Source organism: Aspergillus udagawae, assembly GCF_001078395.1.
Source record: "Aspergillus udagawae IFM 46973 DNA, scaffold_3, whole genome shotgun sequence".
Classification (NCBI taxonomy): Eukaryota; Fungi; Ascomycota; class Eurotiomycetes; order Eurotiales; family Aspergillaceae; genus Aspergillus; species Aspergillus udagawae.
The window spans coordinates 2,067,477-2,086,459 of record NW_025091266.1 but is presented as its reverse complement, the minus strand read 5'-3'; the positions used below and the strand labels follow the sequence as shown (position 1 = coordinate 2,086,459).

At 49.9% G+C, this 18,983-nt stretch overlaps 4 protein-coding genes across 4 annotated transcripts; 3 read left to right on the top strand and 1 right to left on the bottom strand.

Moving 5' to 3' along the window:
• Window positions 1-597: 597 nt before the first annotated feature.
• Aud_004578 (putative SNF2 family helicase/ATPase) lies at window positions 598-4,097 on the top strand (the record flags this gene model as incomplete). Its single annotated transcript, XM_043289517.1, has 2 exons — window positions 598-3,627; window positions 3,678-4,097. The coding sequence occupies 2 exons, from the start codon at window positions 598-600 to the stop codon at window positions 4,095-4,097; spliced, it is 3,450 nt and encodes a 1,149-aa protein (XP_043145452.1).
• A 3,925-nt stretch (window positions 4,098-8,022) lies between these two features.
• Aud_004577 (serine/threonine-protein kinase) lies at window positions 8,023-10,150 on the top strand (the record flags this gene model as incomplete). Its single annotated transcript, XM_043289516.1, has 7 exons — window positions 8,023-8,065; window positions 8,165-8,287; window positions 8,358-8,469; window positions 8,531-8,735; window positions 8,806-8,961; window positions 9,021-9,565; window positions 9,625-10,150. The coding sequence occupies 7 exons, from the start codon at window positions 8,023-8,025 to the stop codon at window positions 10,148-10,150; spliced, it is 1,710 nt and encodes a 569-aa protein (XP_043145451.1).
• Window positions 10,151-11,842: 1,692 nt separating this feature from the next.
• exg2 (putative exo-beta-1,3-glucanase) lies at window positions 11,843-14,474 on the top strand (the record flags this gene model as incomplete). Its single annotated transcript, XM_043289515.1, has 3 exons — window positions 11,843-12,928; window positions 12,983-13,995; window positions 14,060-14,474. The coding sequence occupies 3 exons, from the start codon at window positions 11,843-11,845 to the stop codon at window positions 14,472-14,474; spliced, it is 2,514 nt and encodes an 837-aa protein (XP_043145450.1).
• A 385-nt stretch (window positions 14,475-14,859) lies between these two features.
• Aud_004575 (hybrid sensor histidine kinase/response regulator) lies at window positions 14,860-18,981 on the bottom strand (the record flags this gene model as incomplete). Its single annotated transcript, XM_043289514.1, has 2 exons — window positions 14,860-15,177; window positions 15,232-18,981. The coding sequence occupies 2 exons, from the start codon at window positions 18,979-18,981 to the stop codon at window positions 14,860-14,862; spliced, it is 4,068 nt and encodes a 1,355-aa protein (XP_043145449.1).
• Window positions 18,982-18,983: the final 2 nt, after the last annotated feature.

Genomic DNA, 18,983 nt, shown 5'->3' with positions numbered 1-18,983 from the left:
GCCATTATCGTTATCGTTATCGCGTTGTTTCGACCGTATCGATAATAATAGCCTCAGGCGCTAAGGCATCTGCGGAGTAGATACACACGGTTGCTGGGGCAAAATCCCAAACAATCCACTATCGATAATAATGTGGCATGTCTGCACTCACGACACGGATTTTTACCATAAACAGCTCCACCAGAAGATCTAGCTTATCAAACGTCAAGCACAGGGAATGCTGACTTCTACTCAATTCTGATTACTCGAAGCCAGTACCAGGATTTGCCTCTTCTGCGTGACTATTATAACTTGTCGAATACAACTAGCAGCGGCACCGAACATGAGCACCTAGCCTGCTAATACACTTAAGTTGCCGGGTTCTCAAAGCAACATTGAAGAATCCACTGTGAAGACAGATGACAGACCACTGAATCTGCTTGGATCTGCAATATCATACCTTGCCTTCACCTGCCTTTCAACCCCTCTTCGGCACACCACCTGCCAAGTGCCACCGCGAAAATCAATCATCCGAAACGGACTCAACAAGAGATAACCGGATGACACTTGCTTCTTATTGACCGACTTTGGAGAAACCTTCATAAATACCACGACTAAATGGCTAAAGAAAGCGACGCGCCGCCGTCGTACCCGATGACCCCTCGGCGGCCAAACGAGCACACCCAGCGTCCTCTCTCACAACAACCTGAATTCGGTAAACCTTCTCCTCTCGGCACATATCAACGTCCAAACCCACTCCACCAGCAACAGTCGAACCATCCTTTCAATATCCCAAAGCCTAATCGGGCTCGACCTGAACATCACAGGCCTGCACCGCAGTCAAGACCATACAATGCTCCTCAACCTGGTGTAAACCATCAGGGTCATAGACCACCTGGCGGCTCGAGTGGGCCTGTAGCATCCACACCGAAGCGTACCGAGCCGTTCGATCCTTTCAAGCCTGTTCGACCTTCGGCCTATAATAACTACCGAAACTCGCGTCCGGTCAACAACGATGTTGTGGAGATTCGCCGTCCGGAGAATATCACCTTCACCACCCCTCGAGCTCCCAAGACTTTCTATGCATCTTCAGCCATCAAAATGGACAAAGCATCTAAAAATCTCAGCAACTTCGTTGATCTTACCCGAGAGGGAGGGTTCACACCCAGCACTAGACCTCGAAATACGGGCTTCGGGTCAATGGACGTCAACAGCTATGTGGACCCCGTCAAAGCCAACGAAAACATCAAAGCTCTGCTTGAGGGAGCATTTACGGATGAGGATAACAAGCAACGATCAAAGGCAAAGAACCGGAAAAAGAGCAAGGACCGGAAGAAGAAGAAGAAGAGCAAGGAACAAAAGAAGGAGGGCACTTCTGAAATCGACGACTTAGCCGCTCAACTGGAAGGAGTTACCGTCAACGAGTCACGCGCTGCTATTGAAGAGGGTGAAGTGGATGAGCTGAAGGCAAAAGACAACATTGATGAAACAAACAAAGGGGAAACCAGGAATGACGAGAAGTTATCTGGAGATGAAGCCGAAGACGATGAGCAAAGGTGTGAAGAAGATGATGAGGAAGAAGAAGAGGAGGAAGAAGAGGAACAAGAGGAAGAAGATGATGGGACAGTCGAAGGCTTGAAGGTTAAGTTACTCCCTCACCAAAGGGAAGGAGTGAATTGGATGTGTGACAAAGAGAGAGGCTCAAGCAACGCCAAAGGAGTGCTTCCCAAGGGTGGTATACTCGCAGATGATATGGGTCTTGGGAAGACTGTTCAGACCATCGCCTTATTACTCACCAACCAGAAATCTTCGGACATGTTCAGGGCCGGCACCTCCAAAGCGGATGACGACAGCAGTGACGAACAGAGCAATGAGAGGCCGCGCAAGGTACCCCCTGGGCTCAGCAAGTCGACTCTAGTTGTTGCCCCATTGGCATTGATTAAACAGTGGGAGTCAGAAATAGCAACAAAGGTCGAGGACTCTCATAAGCTACGAGTTTGTGTCTACCACGGGAATACTCGCACCAAAGCAACGGACAACCTGGACACCTACGATGTGGTGATTACGACATATGGCACCTTAACTTCCGAGTATGGAGCTGTCGATAAGAACAAGAAGAAGTCGGGACTTTTCTCTGTTTACTGGTACCGGATAGTCCTAGACGAAGCGCATACCATCAAGAATCGAAATGCCAAGGCAACGCAGTCGGCCTGCGCGCTTAATGCAGAATATAGATGGTGTTTGTCGGGAACGCCAATGCAGAACAACTTGGACGAGCTTCAGAGTTTGATCAAATTTCTGCGGATCAAACCCTACAACGATCTTGCGGCTTGGAAGGATCAGATCACAAGGCCGTTGGCTAGCGGACGTGGAGCCCTTGCGATTGAGCGCTTACAAGTCTATCTGAAGGCGTTCATGAAGCGGCGCACTAAGGACGTTTTGAAGCTAAATTCCAGCCTCAAACCCAGCGGATCAGGTGCCGACGGGGAGCAGAAGAAGTCGACCGGCTTCCAGATCACCAAACGGGAAGTCATCAAGGTAGCTGCAGAGTTCATGCCCGGTGAGATGAACTTTTATAAACGTCTCGAACAGCGAACGGAAAACAGCCTCGAGAAAATGATGGGCGGCTCCAAAGTCGACTACGCCGGTGCTTTGGTATTACTGCTACGTCTACGGCAATCATGCAACCATCCAGATCTAGTCAAGAGCGATCTTGCAAAGGATAAAGACATTCTTTTGCAGAATGGAACCTCTAGTAGCCAATCTAGCTCTGGAAAGCAGGACGATCTCGATAGTATGGCTGATCTCTTTGGAGCTCTGAGTGTCGTTTCGAAGAAATGCGACGTTTGCCAGACAGAGCTGAGCAAGGAAGAAGTAACAAGCAGTTCCAGCAGGTGTGGCGAGTGCGAGGCCGATCTCAAGGCCACGCTTGGTGGTATCGATTCGGGCAAGAAAATGAGCTCTCACAAGCCGAGAATAGAGGTGGATCTCACCGACTCACCATCGAATAAATTCTCGGAAACGCAGAAGGCTCGAGCTCGGAGAAACAGGAAGATTGTTATTGACAGCGACGACGAGGACGAGGACGATGGGGAGTGGATAGTCCCGAAGGGCCAACGCGGTTCGCCTAATCTTGGAAAAGCTGGTGGAACTGATGACGAAGATGCTGAAGGAGGAGGCGAATGGCTGAGTTCCGAGGACTCTGAGACTGATGAGGACGGTGGACCTGAGTCCCCAACACGGAAGCCTGCCATTGTTTCCAATTCGAGAAAAAGTCAGGATTCGGAGTCGGACACCGATGAGGATATTTATCTAAATCCGGGTGACGATGAGACTCAAGTCCTGCCTTCCACCAAGATCCGGCATTTGATGAAGATCCTTAGACGTGAAGCTGGCGACTACAAGTTCATTGTCTTCTCTGTCTTCACTTCGATGCTTGACAAGATCGAACCGTTCTTGAAGCGTGCTGGCATTGGCTTTGCGAGATACGACGGAAGCATGCGAAACGACCTTCGAGAGGCTAGCCTAGATAGGTTGAGGCACAACAGTGCAACTCGGGTGCTACTCTGCAGTTTGCGCGCCGGTGCCCTGGGACTCAACCTTACGGCTGCAAGTCGAGTCGTGATCTTGGAACCATTTTGGAATCCTGTAAGTGACCACGGCGAACTGGTGCGTACGATTGACTAATGAAGTTCTAGTTCGTCGAGGAACAGGCCATTGATCGAGTCCATCGACTTAACCAGACGGTTGATGTCAAGATTTACAAAATGATTATCAAAGACACCGTCGAAGAGCGGATCCTGGAATTGCAAGACCGCAAGCGCGAGTTGGCCAATCTCACTATTGAAGGCAAGAGCGCAGCTGGCAAGCTTACGATGAACGATATGATGGCTCTCTTTGGTCGCGATGCCGAAGCACGCTTCTCTGGCGACCGGGGAAACATTGACGTTATCAAATCCGGGGCCTCACTGACAGAAGGCAGTGCCTCTAGTTCCAAATATAACGGAAACGGAGAAAGTAGTCGGCCGTGGGGCCAGTCCAGTTCGCAAGACCGGAATCGCCAAGCAGAGAAGCGGGCTCCTAGGGCTGAGGATTCGGTATATGGACGACGCTGGTGAGCGGCAGCATTACATACACCGGTACAATAACAAAGCGTTGTGGATTAGCATTTGGGAGTTTCAAATTTTGATAATTGGGGTCATTCTATGGAGATGCAAGTCTATGCGGAGATGGGATTCTAACAGGCGTTCTTGATAAAGGGCACTATTTGGGCATTATTTTCGGTATTATGTTGTTCGTTTGACGGTTGCATATATCATTCAGGAATGGATACTTGATCTTTAACGACTGGTTTGAATGGTATGAGAAGTCAAGCAGTCGAGGAGGTAGTAATAGACATGTAAGACGATCCTTAAACTTATAAGTTATGACCTGTCTCAACCAAATATTACTGACAGGTTGACACCAGATATGGCGCAGATCTATCACATTCGCCGCCCGTCACAGGCAACAATCTACTGGCTCAGACTATCTATCCATGGCAGCAAGTGGCCGGGGGTGTCAGATCACATGTAGATAATAATGGGACGTGCAGATTTTGGAGGCAAAATCTTGGATACGGTAGGGGGTTACGAGTAGGGTAATTGCTCCGTCCTAACGGACGGCAATAATAATGAGGATAAGGTAGGTAAGGCACCTAGTTTGCTCGGAAATATGAAATGGTGGACCCCGATTAGGTTTTCCGGTTGGGATATGCTTTTATAGAGGTGATAGATGGAGAGGAGAGATCACTGATCTGTCATATTCGGGCGGTCTCTTGGGAGATGTGGATGATGAATGCAAGGGCCGTCCATGAGGATGATGTATCTTCTCTGTAGAAAGGGATTTTTGCAGTTGACATTGCTTCTAATTCCATGAGGAGGTGCACACCGTCAGAATAAATACCTAGGTAAACATTCTCCTATAGCAGCCACAGGATGATAAACTCCACAAAAGGAATGAAGCCACCCAATGGTAAGAACATGTGAAAAATAGGACGTTAGGAACACCACTAAAGCCAGCCAGCCAAGTCCTTTATCGGGAATGCACCCCTTATCTGGAGTAGCTTTGAAGTATAATAAATATATTCTGAGCTCTGAAGTCTGCTTTCATGGTATTTGGTCGTCCAAAAAGAATCAGTCTCAAAAGCTGTCGCCAGCTCATTATTAGACATGTGGTAGTCTACTCGCGACTCCCGACTCCCGAGATATCTAGAGGCCCATAAGTACGGAGTAACTGCGTATTAGCAATTAGCACTGTCCTCTGTGGATCTTGTCTCTGGCCCTTCAAAAACGATCAGCACTGGTTCGACGGTTGACGACAAATCCTTGGAAAACAATGGTTCCCGGCTCCACTTGAATCTCGACTAAATTGACTTGGTCCGATTAAGAGTGTCATCTAAGTGGAGGAGACTACTGGTGACGAGTGACGATCCTTTGACGGCTTCATTGCTGTAGCCAGGAGGTCTTGCTGGATTATTTGATGTGACATGTGAGGAGGACTACTGGGAGGTGACAACGTTGTCCCCATAGTCCACATGTCCCTATTATGGTTTCGGAGTATACGTATGGATGAGGACACTGTTATGACATGTTGTCTGAGACCGTACAGTTCATGAGTAACTTGGTACGGAGACCCTATACTATGGTCTGGCTGAACAATGTCAGTGATCTGAAGAGGCAAAAGCTGCCGCATGATTCATCCATCTGATCCCTGAAACATGAGACGGCCATCTCCCTTCCTATGGGAGCAGGGATCTGTTATTTCCTTTGCTGTTTGATATGCGGCTAGAGCAGTCTGGCTTGGATGATCTGCAAGCTCCTTTGGCTAGCAGTGCTGTTGTGATACGAAGGGCCGCCCTAGACTGACCCCTTCAAACAGCCAGTGATAAGAAATATTCCGCTTGTTGAATCGCGCTTTAAATAGTATGACAGCTGGAAGACCGATTTTCGGACATGGGTGTTTACAACAATTCTAACAGAAGTGTTCTTATGATAATGCGATGGACAGCACTCTCTGGTTCGTTGGTTATCGGTTGGTCATGCTCGCCCAAAAACGTGGCGGCCACGAGATGCTGCTTACTGCTTACATGGACACCACCTCAGGAACAAAGAAGGGAAGAATTCGAAAAAGTGACTGGTCAGAACCAAATCCTTGGAAGATATTCCAGAAGGAGCAGGTTTATACTGTCATCGAATGATGGGTTGACAGGTCAGCGGTGGCTTGTCGGCTCAGTCGTGCTTTGGGATCAGTCTTATGTATGAGACTCTGTTTTCTGTACATGGCTGCACATGAAATGTGCAAGTACTCCGTAATCAGCTGTTGATAAATGACGTCTTCCAACAAGCTGCTCTTGTAGGACAGCATCACGTCTGTCCAAGGGTCACCGAAGTAGCTTCCTTCGGCGTCAACTCTCCCCTGACATTATCTAGAATCCCCAGTTAAGCATAAGTAGCAATATGATCATAAGTTCATCACAAGCGTCCAGGAGTTCCCCGCGATACTTTTACCTCTGGTATGAATAGCTAAGGGTATTATTATTCGGCAAGTCCCCCATCGTTCCATATTCAAGGACCCGCCCTGAGACGACTATCGGTTGATTCTCCAATGTCCAACACTCCCAAGACATGCTTAGTTTTTGCCAACCCACTGCGGTCTCTGCCAGTCTGTACTTCGTACGTAGTAGTATTCCCATTAGCTCCCCCATTCTGATTTGTTATCCTCTTTCACCTGTGAGCCAGTGTCCACATTCAGGATTTTGTACTCTGTAAACCACGCCTCTTCCCATTTGCTCGTGGGCCCAAGCGGCATCTCTTCTGTCTCCTGGACGAGAACGCCACTTTGGGTACCTTCATTCTTCACATCGCTTTGACCAAATAATAATAATACAGCGTAGATAGCTCCGACTATTCCTTACCAGCCTCCGAAACCTCCTATCCCTTCTTGGTAGTTACTATTCGGTTCTCCACGTTGTTCAAAGCCTGCACTTTCCCCATCTGGTTCTTTGAGACAGCAGAGCTAGATTCAAGCCTCAAAGATAGCTTAACTCCAGTCAGATAGCTGGCTTGTTCGCTCGTATTGCTGGTGTACCTCTTATTTTATGCTTGTCAGCAGGGCAAATTACCTTTCGCCTATCATCAAACTGTTCTAGAGGGTCCAACAAACAGAGTTTCGCGCGTTTCTCTCCCTACTGAGCACTGAGCACCTACTGAAGTGCCATTCTTTCAACAACTCCAGCAAAACTCACTGGAGTAATCGCATTTCTTGATCATAATTCTTCGGAGATCTGCTCTTGATTAGGTGAGTGATGAGTACAATCTTGCTGTATGCTGTTGGTTTGGAAACTTTGTTGTTCCCTCTGTAGTGACCTGGGCCGTCTTCTGACTACTCCGTATTAGGGGCTAAGGCACTACTAACAGTACCACTCCTACTACGGGATACGTTCAGCCAATCCAGAAATCATCCAAGACTCAAACGCCCTCCATCCCTTCTCGCTGTTCTGGGTCTCAAGCCAGACTGGCTCACTTTTTCCATCACGAACAACCTCTTCTGATTGTCTGAGACTCGTTTTGTTACCTCATCCTTTGAACCCATTGCATTCCCTTCATTGAGAGGGTAAGTTTCAACTTCTGCGAAAGATCTTGCGCAGCCTATCGGGGAAAAGAACCCCTCCGCCCACGTTATTCTCCTTCTGTACCACTGCCGTTGCCTTTTCAGATGCTGCGATTCTTTGTTACGGTGCTGATAATTTTATCTCTTCTTCTAGAAATCTAGGAGCATTAATGTGCCCGGCTTGCGACCGCTTGCTGTCTCCTGTCCCTTGAATTTCTGGCGACTGCCCGTCTACTTCTCCTTTTCATACGCCAATCGTCTCTTCCGCCTGCTTCTGCGAATTGTCACATATCGTCCGGGTCCGATCCCTGCAGCACAACGATTGGGATGCGTCCGCGGTAATTTCAGCCAAACGGAACGCAATACTTGAGTTTTCTCGGATAGAGTTTCTCAATGGGTAATTCGCAAGGGAAACCGGTGTGCTCCACCGATGAGGGTGCGTAGCGGGTTCTTTATCTTAGTGTGCTGGACGCACCTGTCGTTTGCAATTGTATGGAGCGCGTTCACTGACTCTTCTTGACTTATCCTGTCATAGTGAACTTAAACCAATTTCGCCTCCTTCGAGTGGTAGGCAAAGGTGCTTTTGGGAAGGTCCGCATCGTGGAGAAGAAGGATACCGGCCTGACATTTGCGCTCAAGTACATTCGGAAAGAAGAAGGTGGGAGCTTTGATGTCGTCTGATTCTCTTGCTGGTGCAGCGTACTAACTATTTGCTTCATTTTCTTTAGTTGTGCGATCGGAGAGCGTAAGGAACATTATTCGAGAACGACGAATGCTCGAACACTTAAACCATCCCTTCCTTTGCAACTTGAGATACAGTTTCCAAGACATCGAGTACATGTGCGTTTTTCCAGCAGGCTTCCTGGATGGCCCTGACAGTGGTTGCTAATATCTCGTGAAGATATATCGTGGTTGATTTGATGAACGGCGGCGATTTGCGATTCCATATCTCAAGAAAGTGCTTTACAGAAGAGGCAGTACGCTTCTGGATGGCAGAACTCGGTTGTGCTTTGAGATACATCCACTCACAAGGTATCATTCATCGAGATGTGAAGCCGGACAATGTGCTGCTAGATTCGGAAGGCCATGTGCATTTGGCGGATTTCGTATGTGGCGCCCTCTTGAGCATTGTGATCCCAGTTGCTTTTTCCCGCTGACCTTTCTTCCTCATTGCAGAATGTGGCATCCGATTTTCGACCGGGCAAGCCCCTCACAAGCAAGTCAGGAACCTTGGCGTATCTGGCTCCCGAGGTGTACGAAGGCGGAGGTTATTACTGTGAAGTGGATTGGTGGTCGCTCGGTGTTACATTTTACGAATGCATTTATAACAAGGTATGGCCTTGCTTCTGCTGCAATTCTGGTCTCTCGCACTACTCTAACTTGTAATATAGCGACCTTTTGAAGGTCGCAGCCAGGACGTCCTTAGCGAGAACATCAAAAAGGCTCAACCAAAATACTACGTCACCAACCCGGCTGTTTCAGTTCCGTGCCTGCGGGCAATGTCTGCGCTGTTGGAGAAGGACCGAAGCAAACGAATAGGAGCCACTGGATTTGACACTTTCACTTCGCATATGTTCTTCGCAGAGATCGACTTTGTTGCTCTGGAACGCAAGGAAGTTCCGCCTGTTTTCCGACCTTCCAGCGACAAGACCAACTTTGACGCCACGTATGATTTGGAAGAGCTTCTCCTCGAGGAGGCGCCTCTGGAGGCTCGGGCGCGGAGACAAAAGCCGAGGGCGGAGTTGAGAGAGGATGCAACGGCGAAGGAAATCAGAGAGGATGAGCTTCACCGTCTGATCGAGACGATGTTTGAACCTTTCGACTACACCACAGTTACATATCAAGGGTATGTGCAGGGGTTGCAGGAGCAGGATCTATCTGGGTTCCGTGCTAACGGAGTTTTCAGCAATGCTGCTGAGGCAATCGCGGCGTCAAAGTAAGTACCGTCACATCGACTTCATTCACCCACCTCTGATACTCACATTTTGCCGACAGGAATCCTGAGGATTGTCTCCCATCCACCACGTCTTCAGCCCACGCTCGTCATTATTCACAGCCTGACACGTCGAGGAACTCGCCGACCTCACGCACTGAGGGTTCCGCCGGTCACTTGACCCAACCTGACAATACCAGTCACAGTGATGCGCACGACTCGCAAGACTATACGCCAAACGCGCAGCCTCCGTCTCCAGCTCCTCCCCCGCCTCCCCCACCCGCTCACTCGTTCTCTCGGCCGCTTCCGCCCCCTGGCCCCAATCGTCCACGAGGAGCCACCCGCAAGACAAGTAAGGGCGGAGGTGTTCAGATGGTCTTGGAAGAAGCGGGTAGTTGGACTGAGCTCGCCGACCACAGCTCTACTCTTCCGGCCGAGGGCTACGATAGTGCGTCAGTCAAGGGAAAGTCCTCCAATAGCGGTATGCTCGCATTCTTGAGCCGCAAGAAGGGGCGTGATAGAAGCCCGAAACCTCAGGAACCAGGCGTCTTGGGTAAGGAAGGAGCGAGACAAATTATCAGTTCATAACAGTTTCACAACAGGGCCTAGATAGGGCCCAGGCTTAGGACAGGAAGCCGTGGATAATCCCTCCTATTGGAAAATCATGCTCCCAGTGGTGGCGGATCGAACATCAAAATCGGCAGCCACTGAACAAGTGGAAAAAAGGAAAAAAGAAAAGAGAAAAAACTACTGACACATTGCACCAATGGGCTGGTCCTTTATGCATTCTGCCTCTTGTGGCCTTCGCAGGCGCACATGGGAAATCCTCGAGAGCTGCGGTGCAACCTACGAGTCGATCTGAGAATGTGACGAAGTTAGCGACGGCAGTGCATTGTCCTGCCCCGGTTATCTGGACATACGTTCGAGGCCTACCCTTCTCCGTTGATTTTTCACTTTGCCTACGCGACACGTCAGTTATGAAGGCCGCCTAATGAATGGCCACTCTGCCCAAAGCTGATGCAGTCTCCGGTCGCGTGACAGGCACATCCGATGCGCAATATCTTATTACGGGCAGCTTTGCGCCGCGGAAAATTCCCTCTTATAATTTTGTCTCCTTTTTTTGATTCCCCTGAAGTCAGCGAAGGCATAATATCATCGCATTCTTTCGTGTCGTTCTAATCCTTAAGTTGGGTGAACCTGGAGTTGTACAGACGGAGGTGGCTGATATGACATGTCTTTCATATTCATATTCCCTGGATCTTCATTTGGTATTCCAATATCCAATGTGCATGTACAATCGACTGAATCTTTTCCAATTTTTCTTCTCCACGATCTTCTACTCTGGTCATTTGTTTCATCCCGATATACAGCGTTCACATACCTCTTTTGACAATTGTCAGGAACTGGCCACGCGAGGCATTCTGTTCGGTATCAGATTGATGAAGCTAGATAGATACTTATACCACTGCATCTTCTCTCTTGAATTGTTTGTCTTTACGGCTATTTTTCAGTGGATTTCCGATCGGATTCCCCACAAACAATCAGTATCATATTTCTAGTCCGTCATCCGTGTCAATCTCCGGTGACCACGTGTGGCGTCTCGTGCTTACCATCTATCTCGAACCTAAAAAACGACCAATACAGCTCTCTACGATCAAGTCTCTCTTTGCTTTCTTCACTTAAGACCCAATCAATGTTGGATTAAAGGCTATGATGTTGAGAGTAACTACTCTTCTCGTTCCTGTCTTGGTTGTTACCGCCCCGGTTGCTCCGCAACTGGCGTGCCTGTCAGAAACACAGCCATCCCACCTCCACCAGGTTCAGCAGCCCGGGTCAAAGCCCCATGAACGACCTTAGTTTACCTTCGTTTTGGATATTCAGAATTGAGAATTGAGACTTTGAATTTTGATACGAGAATTATATGTGTGTCTGGTATTAAGAAAGTCAAAGAATTGCCGCATCGCACCTTGGGCTAGATCGCGGGCCGTGGTTGGCAACGCGTGTGCTTTTCTTGTCTTTGTTTTGGTACAAGGCAGTCCTTGCCATTCGGTCGGGTCAATTGCGCTCATGTCGCACGCTTATGATGAACGACTTCTGCTCGCTGCTGCATGAGATTAATTTTTAATTACAGCCACGAACCATATCTGCGCCGGCACATCCTTCTAAGGGCCCCAGCAAGCTCGACAGCGGTCATAAACAAACCGAAGCCGCTGCAGTTCCCACATACCGATCGTTGACATTCGCTCCGCTGAACATTCCCAATCCACGGATAAAACTTGCATGCCAAGTCACTCCCGAAGTCGAGACCGCTACGGCGGTCGCGACAGCGACCGGGAAGCACGGTATGACTATGACTATGCCCGACGGCGCTACGCAACTGACGACAACGACGACGATTATGACGATGACGAACTCGAGCATGACCTTAACGAACGCCGATACAGACGGGACGGGTACCGTCCCCCGCGTGAGTCGCGGACGCGCGGGTACTACGAGCGCGATGCGGAGGGGGCGGCCGATCAGGAATTGCTGGGTGACGAGCGCACCCCGCGACCGCGAGCGAGTAGATCTTACGGTAATGACTATGATGCGCGGCGAGGGGAACGATCGCGGGCGAGGGAGGCTCCGAGAAGAAGCGAGCGGCATGAGCGGCATCGCGACAGGGATCGGGAGGCTCAGAGCAGGCGCAGGGCGTATGAGGATGATGGGCGACATCGGACGAGAGACGGCCGCCGGGAGAGAGGTCGCGAATCGGATGCTGAAGCGCGGAGATCTAGACGAAGGGAAGCGGCGCGTGAGGCTCCGGCGAGGAAGCATCAGAGCAGTGATTCAACCAATAGTGCGTCGCATTTGCTGAGCGCGGATGCGTTGGCTAGGCTCGGGGCTCAATATGAAAAGGAGGAGCGTCGGGAGCGCGAGAACGCGAAGGACGTCGCCAAAGCGGAGAGGAAACGTCCGAAAAAGAGACCAGTTGTGGGAGAAGGAAAGCGCGCCTTGCGTGATCCGCCTGGCGAGTCACACAGAGATCGATCGAAGGCGAGGGTCGCATCTGGGGCGTACCTTGAAGAAGGGCGGAGCCCCGAGATGCAAGTGCGCCATCGTGGAGGTGGTGGCCCGACGATGGAAGCTAGATGGCGGAAAGAAGGTAGCTGGGGAGGCAGTATGGACGATGAAGGCGGCGGACGGCCATTCTGGAAGCGAAAGAGATGGATTGGCTTGGGCGCTCTGATCCTGATACTGGTCATTGTGATTCCCGTCGCCGTCGTCGTGTCCAAGAAACATGACAACAAGTCTGGTCCGGCAGATCCACAAGGAACCTCGCCTGGTAACTCGAATCTGAACGGTCTAAGCCATGACAGCATTCCAGTACGTTTGTTCACGCAGATTTGCTTATCGAGACCTCCACTGACGTTATACTAGACTTACGCCCAGGGAACATATCTGGACCCTTGGACATGGTACGACACGACTGGCTTCAATGTCACGTTCACAAATGAGACGGTTGGTGGTCTTTCTATCATGGGCTTAAACTCGACCTGGGACGACTCAGCTAGACCGAACGACAATGTCCCTCCTTTGAAGGAACCATTCCCGTATGGATCACAGCCAATCCGCGGCGTTAACCTGGGAGGCTGGCTGTCACTCGAACCGTTCATCGTTCCTTCATTGTTCGACTCTTACTCCTCGGTCTCAGGGATCATTGATGAATGGACACTGTCCAAGAGACTCGGCAGCTCCGCCGCCTCAACGCTTGAGAAGCACTACGCTACATTCATTACCGAGCAAGATTTTGCGGATATCCGAGATGCAGGTCTTGACCACGTCCGCATCCAATATTCCTACTGGGCGGTAGCAACGTACGACAACGACCCTTATGTCGCAAAGATCTCGTGGCGATATCTCCTCCGAGCAATCGAGTACTGCAGGAAATACGGGCTCCGAGTAAAGCTCGACCCGCACGGGATTCCAGGAAGTCAGAACGGATGGAATCACAGCGGTCGCGAGGGTGCCATTGGCTGGCTCAATGGGACAGATGGCGAGCTCAACCGCAACCGGTCTCTCGCTTTTCACGACAGCGTGTCCAAATTTTTCGCGCAGGACCGATACAAGAATGTCGTCACGATATACGGGCTCGTGAACGAGCCACTGATGCTCTCGCTCTCAATCGAGGATGTCCTCGATTGGACGACCGAGGCCACGAAACTCGTGCAGAAAAACGGCATCACGGCGTATGTCGCTTTGCACGATGGCTTCCTGAACCTGAGTAAATGGAAGAGCATGCTCAAAAACCGTCCCGACAAGATGTTACTGGATACGCACCAATACACCATTTTCAATACAGGGCAGATAGGCCTCAACCATACGGCGAAAGTCAACCTAATCTGCAACGACTGGTACAACATGATCAAAGAGATCAACTCCACAAGCTCAGGGTCTGTCTTTCTTCAACGTCCCCCCTCATCTTCTAATCCCACCATATTGACCCTTTCTCTATAGCTGGGGCCCAACCATCTGCGGAGAATGGTCCCAAGCCGATACCGACTGCGCCAAATACCTCAACAACGTCGGTCGCGGCACTCGCTGGGAAGGAACTTTCTCCCTCACGGACTCAACCCAATACTGTCCAACCGCCGACAGCGGGCCACGTTGCAGCTGCGCCAACGCCAACGCAGATGTCACCGAGTACTCGGCCGAGTACAAGAAGTTCCTGCAGATATACGCAGAGGCGCAGATGTCTGCGTTCGGGACCGGACAGGGCTGGTTCTACTGGACCTGGCGTACCGAGTCTGCGGCGCAGTGGAGTTACAGGACCGCCTGGAAGAATGGATTCATGCCGGCCAAGGCCTATGCGCCATCGTTCAAGTGCGGGGATGCAGTGCCGGATTTTGGGGACTTGCCGGAATACTATTGATTAGCTTGTGAATGGAAGGATTGGTTGACGGTTCTTGGTTCGTGTTTTCTCTCCCTTGGGTAGAATCATCAGCATCGTGCATCGTGTTGGCGTTGTACATCTTGTTCATACAGCATGCACATATACATACATGCATAGATGGCGCATATAGTTGAAGTCGTGGTTTGTGTTGATGGTCTACGACTCGCCTTACTGGACAATCTTGTTCTGAATGGTTAACCCCATTTTGATAGAATCTCTGATCTATCTTAGCAGTGGCCAGCATCTAAGTTTCGCACTCTATAATCTATGTTATCTCTATACTTTGAGGGGTATAAAGCCCCCGCCTCTGTCGTTGAACCATGTTCTCATGCGGACATAAATCTCATTTCCACACGAGCGGTTTTTAGCTCTCAACGCCCTTGTCGAACCAGCCTCCCTTCTCCCACATGCCAGGCTTGTAGAGACTGTCTTCACGGGCCTCTTCCTTGTATACTCCATCCAGAAGTCGGACAACCCGTTTGAAATCAACCGGTTTCATGATCCACCCGTCGAATCCTGCGTCAATATATGTCTGGCGGTCCTTTTCCACCAAAGATGCGGAGACAGCGAATATCGGAATCCGCCGAGGCTGACACATCGCTGAAACAGACGTCGAAGAGGGTGCCAGCTCTTCAAATTCTCGTATCATCTTGGTTGATCCCATGCCATCGACGATCGGCATCTGCTGGAGAGGTCAGCTCACCATTGTTATCTACACAGAAGTTCTGTGACTGACCTGTATATCCATCAGGACGGCGTCAAAGGAGTGCGCATTGTCACAAAACGCAGAAGCGCATTCCTTCCCATTCTCAGTCATATGGACGGTATGCCCCGACTTTTCCAGTCTCTTGCGTAAGATTGCGCTGTTTGTCGGATCGTCCTCGGCTACCAAGATGTGCAGATTCTTTTTTGAAGAGCCGTCAGAGACAGTAGTCGTAGTCACGTTGCGTGAAACATCGGTCTGAGTTTGTGATTCGGTTTGACTGGGCTCTGCCGTCCCTTCTGGGGATCCGGCCGCTGTTTCCTCGATTGGCTTGGTCGGTTTGTCGGCTAAAGCTCTTGTAGATTGCTCTGCGGGACCTGAATGCGGTTGATGAGCTTGCCCTTCCCCCTCGGCAGACAGAGGCTTTGTCCTTATGTCAGGATGTATAGTATCAGGGCTCTCCCATTTTCCGTCACTCGATTCTTCTTGCTTCGAGGCAGAGCCATGTTGAGCGGAACCCGCTGTGGCTGTATCGTCTGATGTATGGCTTTCGTGTTTTGTAGAATCTGTATATTCTGAGGATCCAGCATTGTTCGCTGCCCGAGCTAGGCCATCGCCGCCGCAGACTGTCTCATTTTCCTTGGAAGGCTTGTTTTGGCCGTCTTCATTTTCACTTTGCCGCCCTTTTCCTTTGTCAACCGGCGACGCTCTGTTTGAATCAGGTGTCTCTTCATTGGACTCGTCGATAGATAAAGGGAACTGCATTTTGATCCTGAAGCAACTCCCCTGGCCTTCCTCTGATTTGACGCTGAGTTGACCGTTCATATTGCGAACTATGCGAGCAACTAGGGCTAAACCCAGCCCGAGTATGTTCCTCGAGCCGCTACTATCGCTCATTATGGCATTTTCGCAGCGTTGGGGACTTCGACTTCGTATATAGTCTTTGTTTGAAACTTGCTCCAATTCACAGAAAAGTGCTTCAATGTCGTTCTGAGACATGCCAGTTCCAGTGTCGTGGATAGCTACCTCAATTCCAAGTTTCCCAGTCTCGCTATAATCAGGCAACATGCATGATTCGACAGTCACGGTTCCGGACGAAGATGTATGCTGAACAGCATTGCTGATGAGGTTCGTGATAATTTGTCGTACTCGCCGCTGGTCTCCCAGTACAGGAGGAATATCAGAGTATTGCACAACATGAAGCTCAACACCCTTCTGCCTCGCTTCTTCACAGAAAATGCGCGAGGCTTCATGGATGGTCTCCACAAGATCAAAATTCTCGTCTTTGATCAAGCTGATGCCGTTCTCTGCGTTTGTGAGGTCCAAGAGATCGTTGATTATGTAAATGAGGGATTTTGAAGCGGAATGCGATCTGGAAAGACTCTCCCGAGTCTCTTGATTTAGATCTCCATCCAATGCAATTTCAAGATAGTTGATGATCGCGTTCAGTGGCGTTCGAAACTCGTGAGCGCAGTTTGCCAAAAGTAGTCGCATAAGCTGGGTACTTTGCATTGTTGTTTCCTTTTGCTGCCACACCTCTTTCAGCATCGCCCTGTATATCAAGGACAGAAAGGAGCCCTTCTGTAAGTCTCCTGCATCCCATACATCAGTCCCACGATCAACCGCCTTCGCCTCTGATCCAAGGTCTGTTGGCTGTCCATGGTCCAGGCATCGAGCATTGTCATCAGTCCCAGCACGTAAAGTGTCTCTGCATTGCGAAGTCTTGAAGAAAACGATAAACTCTCGACTGTCCGTTGACAAGGGCACATACAGCAGGTTGGTTAGATACTTGAAACCAGGGGTATAGTTGAGGTCCGGAAAATCGCGACTCATGTCCATTGAACAGAAGACAGCACCGAGTTCCTTCAGTTTCAAGTATTCCACCAAAGCGAGCACTTCTTGCGCATCGTGGGGCTTTCCAAGGATTTTAGTTTCACCTAACATCGAGGATGCAGCATAATCCGCCTTAAACAAGGTCAACAAGTCTTCGACGTGTAAGCTATCGCCTTTCTCATCTCCGTCATGCGAAGAACTGAGAGGACCCTGCATCTGGGCAGTCATCGTATTTGAAAGACGTTCGATATTGCTTGAAAGTGTGTCGCTAACTAGCCAAAAGAACTTTTGTACTGGAGGGGGTAACCGCAACTCTGCTTCGTACGACTGGCACATTATAAGCCCCCATGCCCGTCCGAACGCATTTATATTGATAGACATGCAAGCAAAGACGGGCATTCCGGTGACGTGATCCACAAGGTACGGTGATCTCGCCAACAGGTAAGAGCGATCTAGATCAAACTCGCTCGGCAAATTCTCAGAATCATGGTAAACCAGCTCAGTGTGTGACTGTCTATGACTGTATTCGAGACCAACTTTGTTGCCCAAATGGAATCTTCCCAAGTCTCTCGGAGAAAGCGGTTTGGGGAAATGCAGGTCTTCCGGGAAACTGGCAATAATGCGCGAGTTAACGGCATCGTTCATAGGGACTGCATTCCCGTCACGATCAAAATAAAAGACTGTTACTCGGCTGAAACCTGTCAATTCCCTAATGATGCCAATCAAGTAGTTGAAAAGCATGCTCAGGGAGGAGGTGCTCGCGGCCAGCTGGATAACAAGTGACAAGGCGCTCAGCATGTCTGCAGACTGGAAATTCCCTCTGATTCCTCTCAGCATGTTTTGCATCTCAGGAGGCATACTCGGAGTGCTGTTCTTCTCATCAGATCTCTGGTCTGTGCTTGTGTTGTCATAGACTGCGTGGACCGATTTTGAAGGCCCTGAGTTCCTCCAATAATCAAGAACGGCTCTCATCAACTCGAATTCACATACGATATGACCAGAGTTTGCCTTTGTAGCATGCATCGTACACCAAAGCCGCCTCGTTGCCCCGTATCGTTGGCGGACATCGACTTCGTGGATATCTGGACCATGCTTCTCGACATTATACCACTTGTCTCGAACAAGGTTAAAACGGCCAAGAAAGTCATTTTTCTGATTATCCTGCACGATATCGCAGAAGGTCGGTAGCCCGAAAAGCTGTTCGGGGTTGTAGCCTAGAACTTCTTCGGTGTTCTTGCTCGCAACCTGGACGATGAGACTTCCATTGGATTCTTGTAACACTATGAGTGCACCAAAGCCATGAATGTGCTTGAAGTTTAAGTCATCTTCCTTATCTTGTGTCCAGGACCCTGCTCCTGAGAAGTACGAGTCCTGGGCCGCAGCAGAGGATGGCCCCGCGAGCCCAGAGTCCCTCTGGAAAGACAGATTCACATCCTCGAGTGATATGCCAGTAAATCTTCTGGCCAAGTCAATTTTTAAGGGGGGCCGCTTCCTGTTTTCGGTAGTCACGTTCAAAGGACTGCCAGAGGCTTCTACTGTGCCCCAAATCGAGAGTGCGTCCTTGCGGTCTTCTGATGATGGCGTAGCCGGCTGGCCTGCTGACTTCTTGCTAACAGTAAGATTAGAACGGGGGCTTTCAGCCCTAGGGGAGTTTTGCTGCTCAGCATTCTCCACTGCCGGCGTTTGCGGAGCGGATGAATCGACCGACACGACTGAGCTGATGGGAAAGATCCGCTCTGTTGATTCTGGACTAAGGTTTGGCAGTTTCAGGACAAATATTCCGGGGGTTGATGGAGACGGCTCATCGTCGTTTGCAAGGCTGAGAATTCGCAGTGTTTCAGGATTAGGACTATGCTCGTCTGGGGTGTTTCTGGGATTCGCGGTTTCCAAGATCTCAATATTCTGTTGCTTCTCATCTTGTCGTTCTGCAGAAGCAGAGGTTGATTTCATTT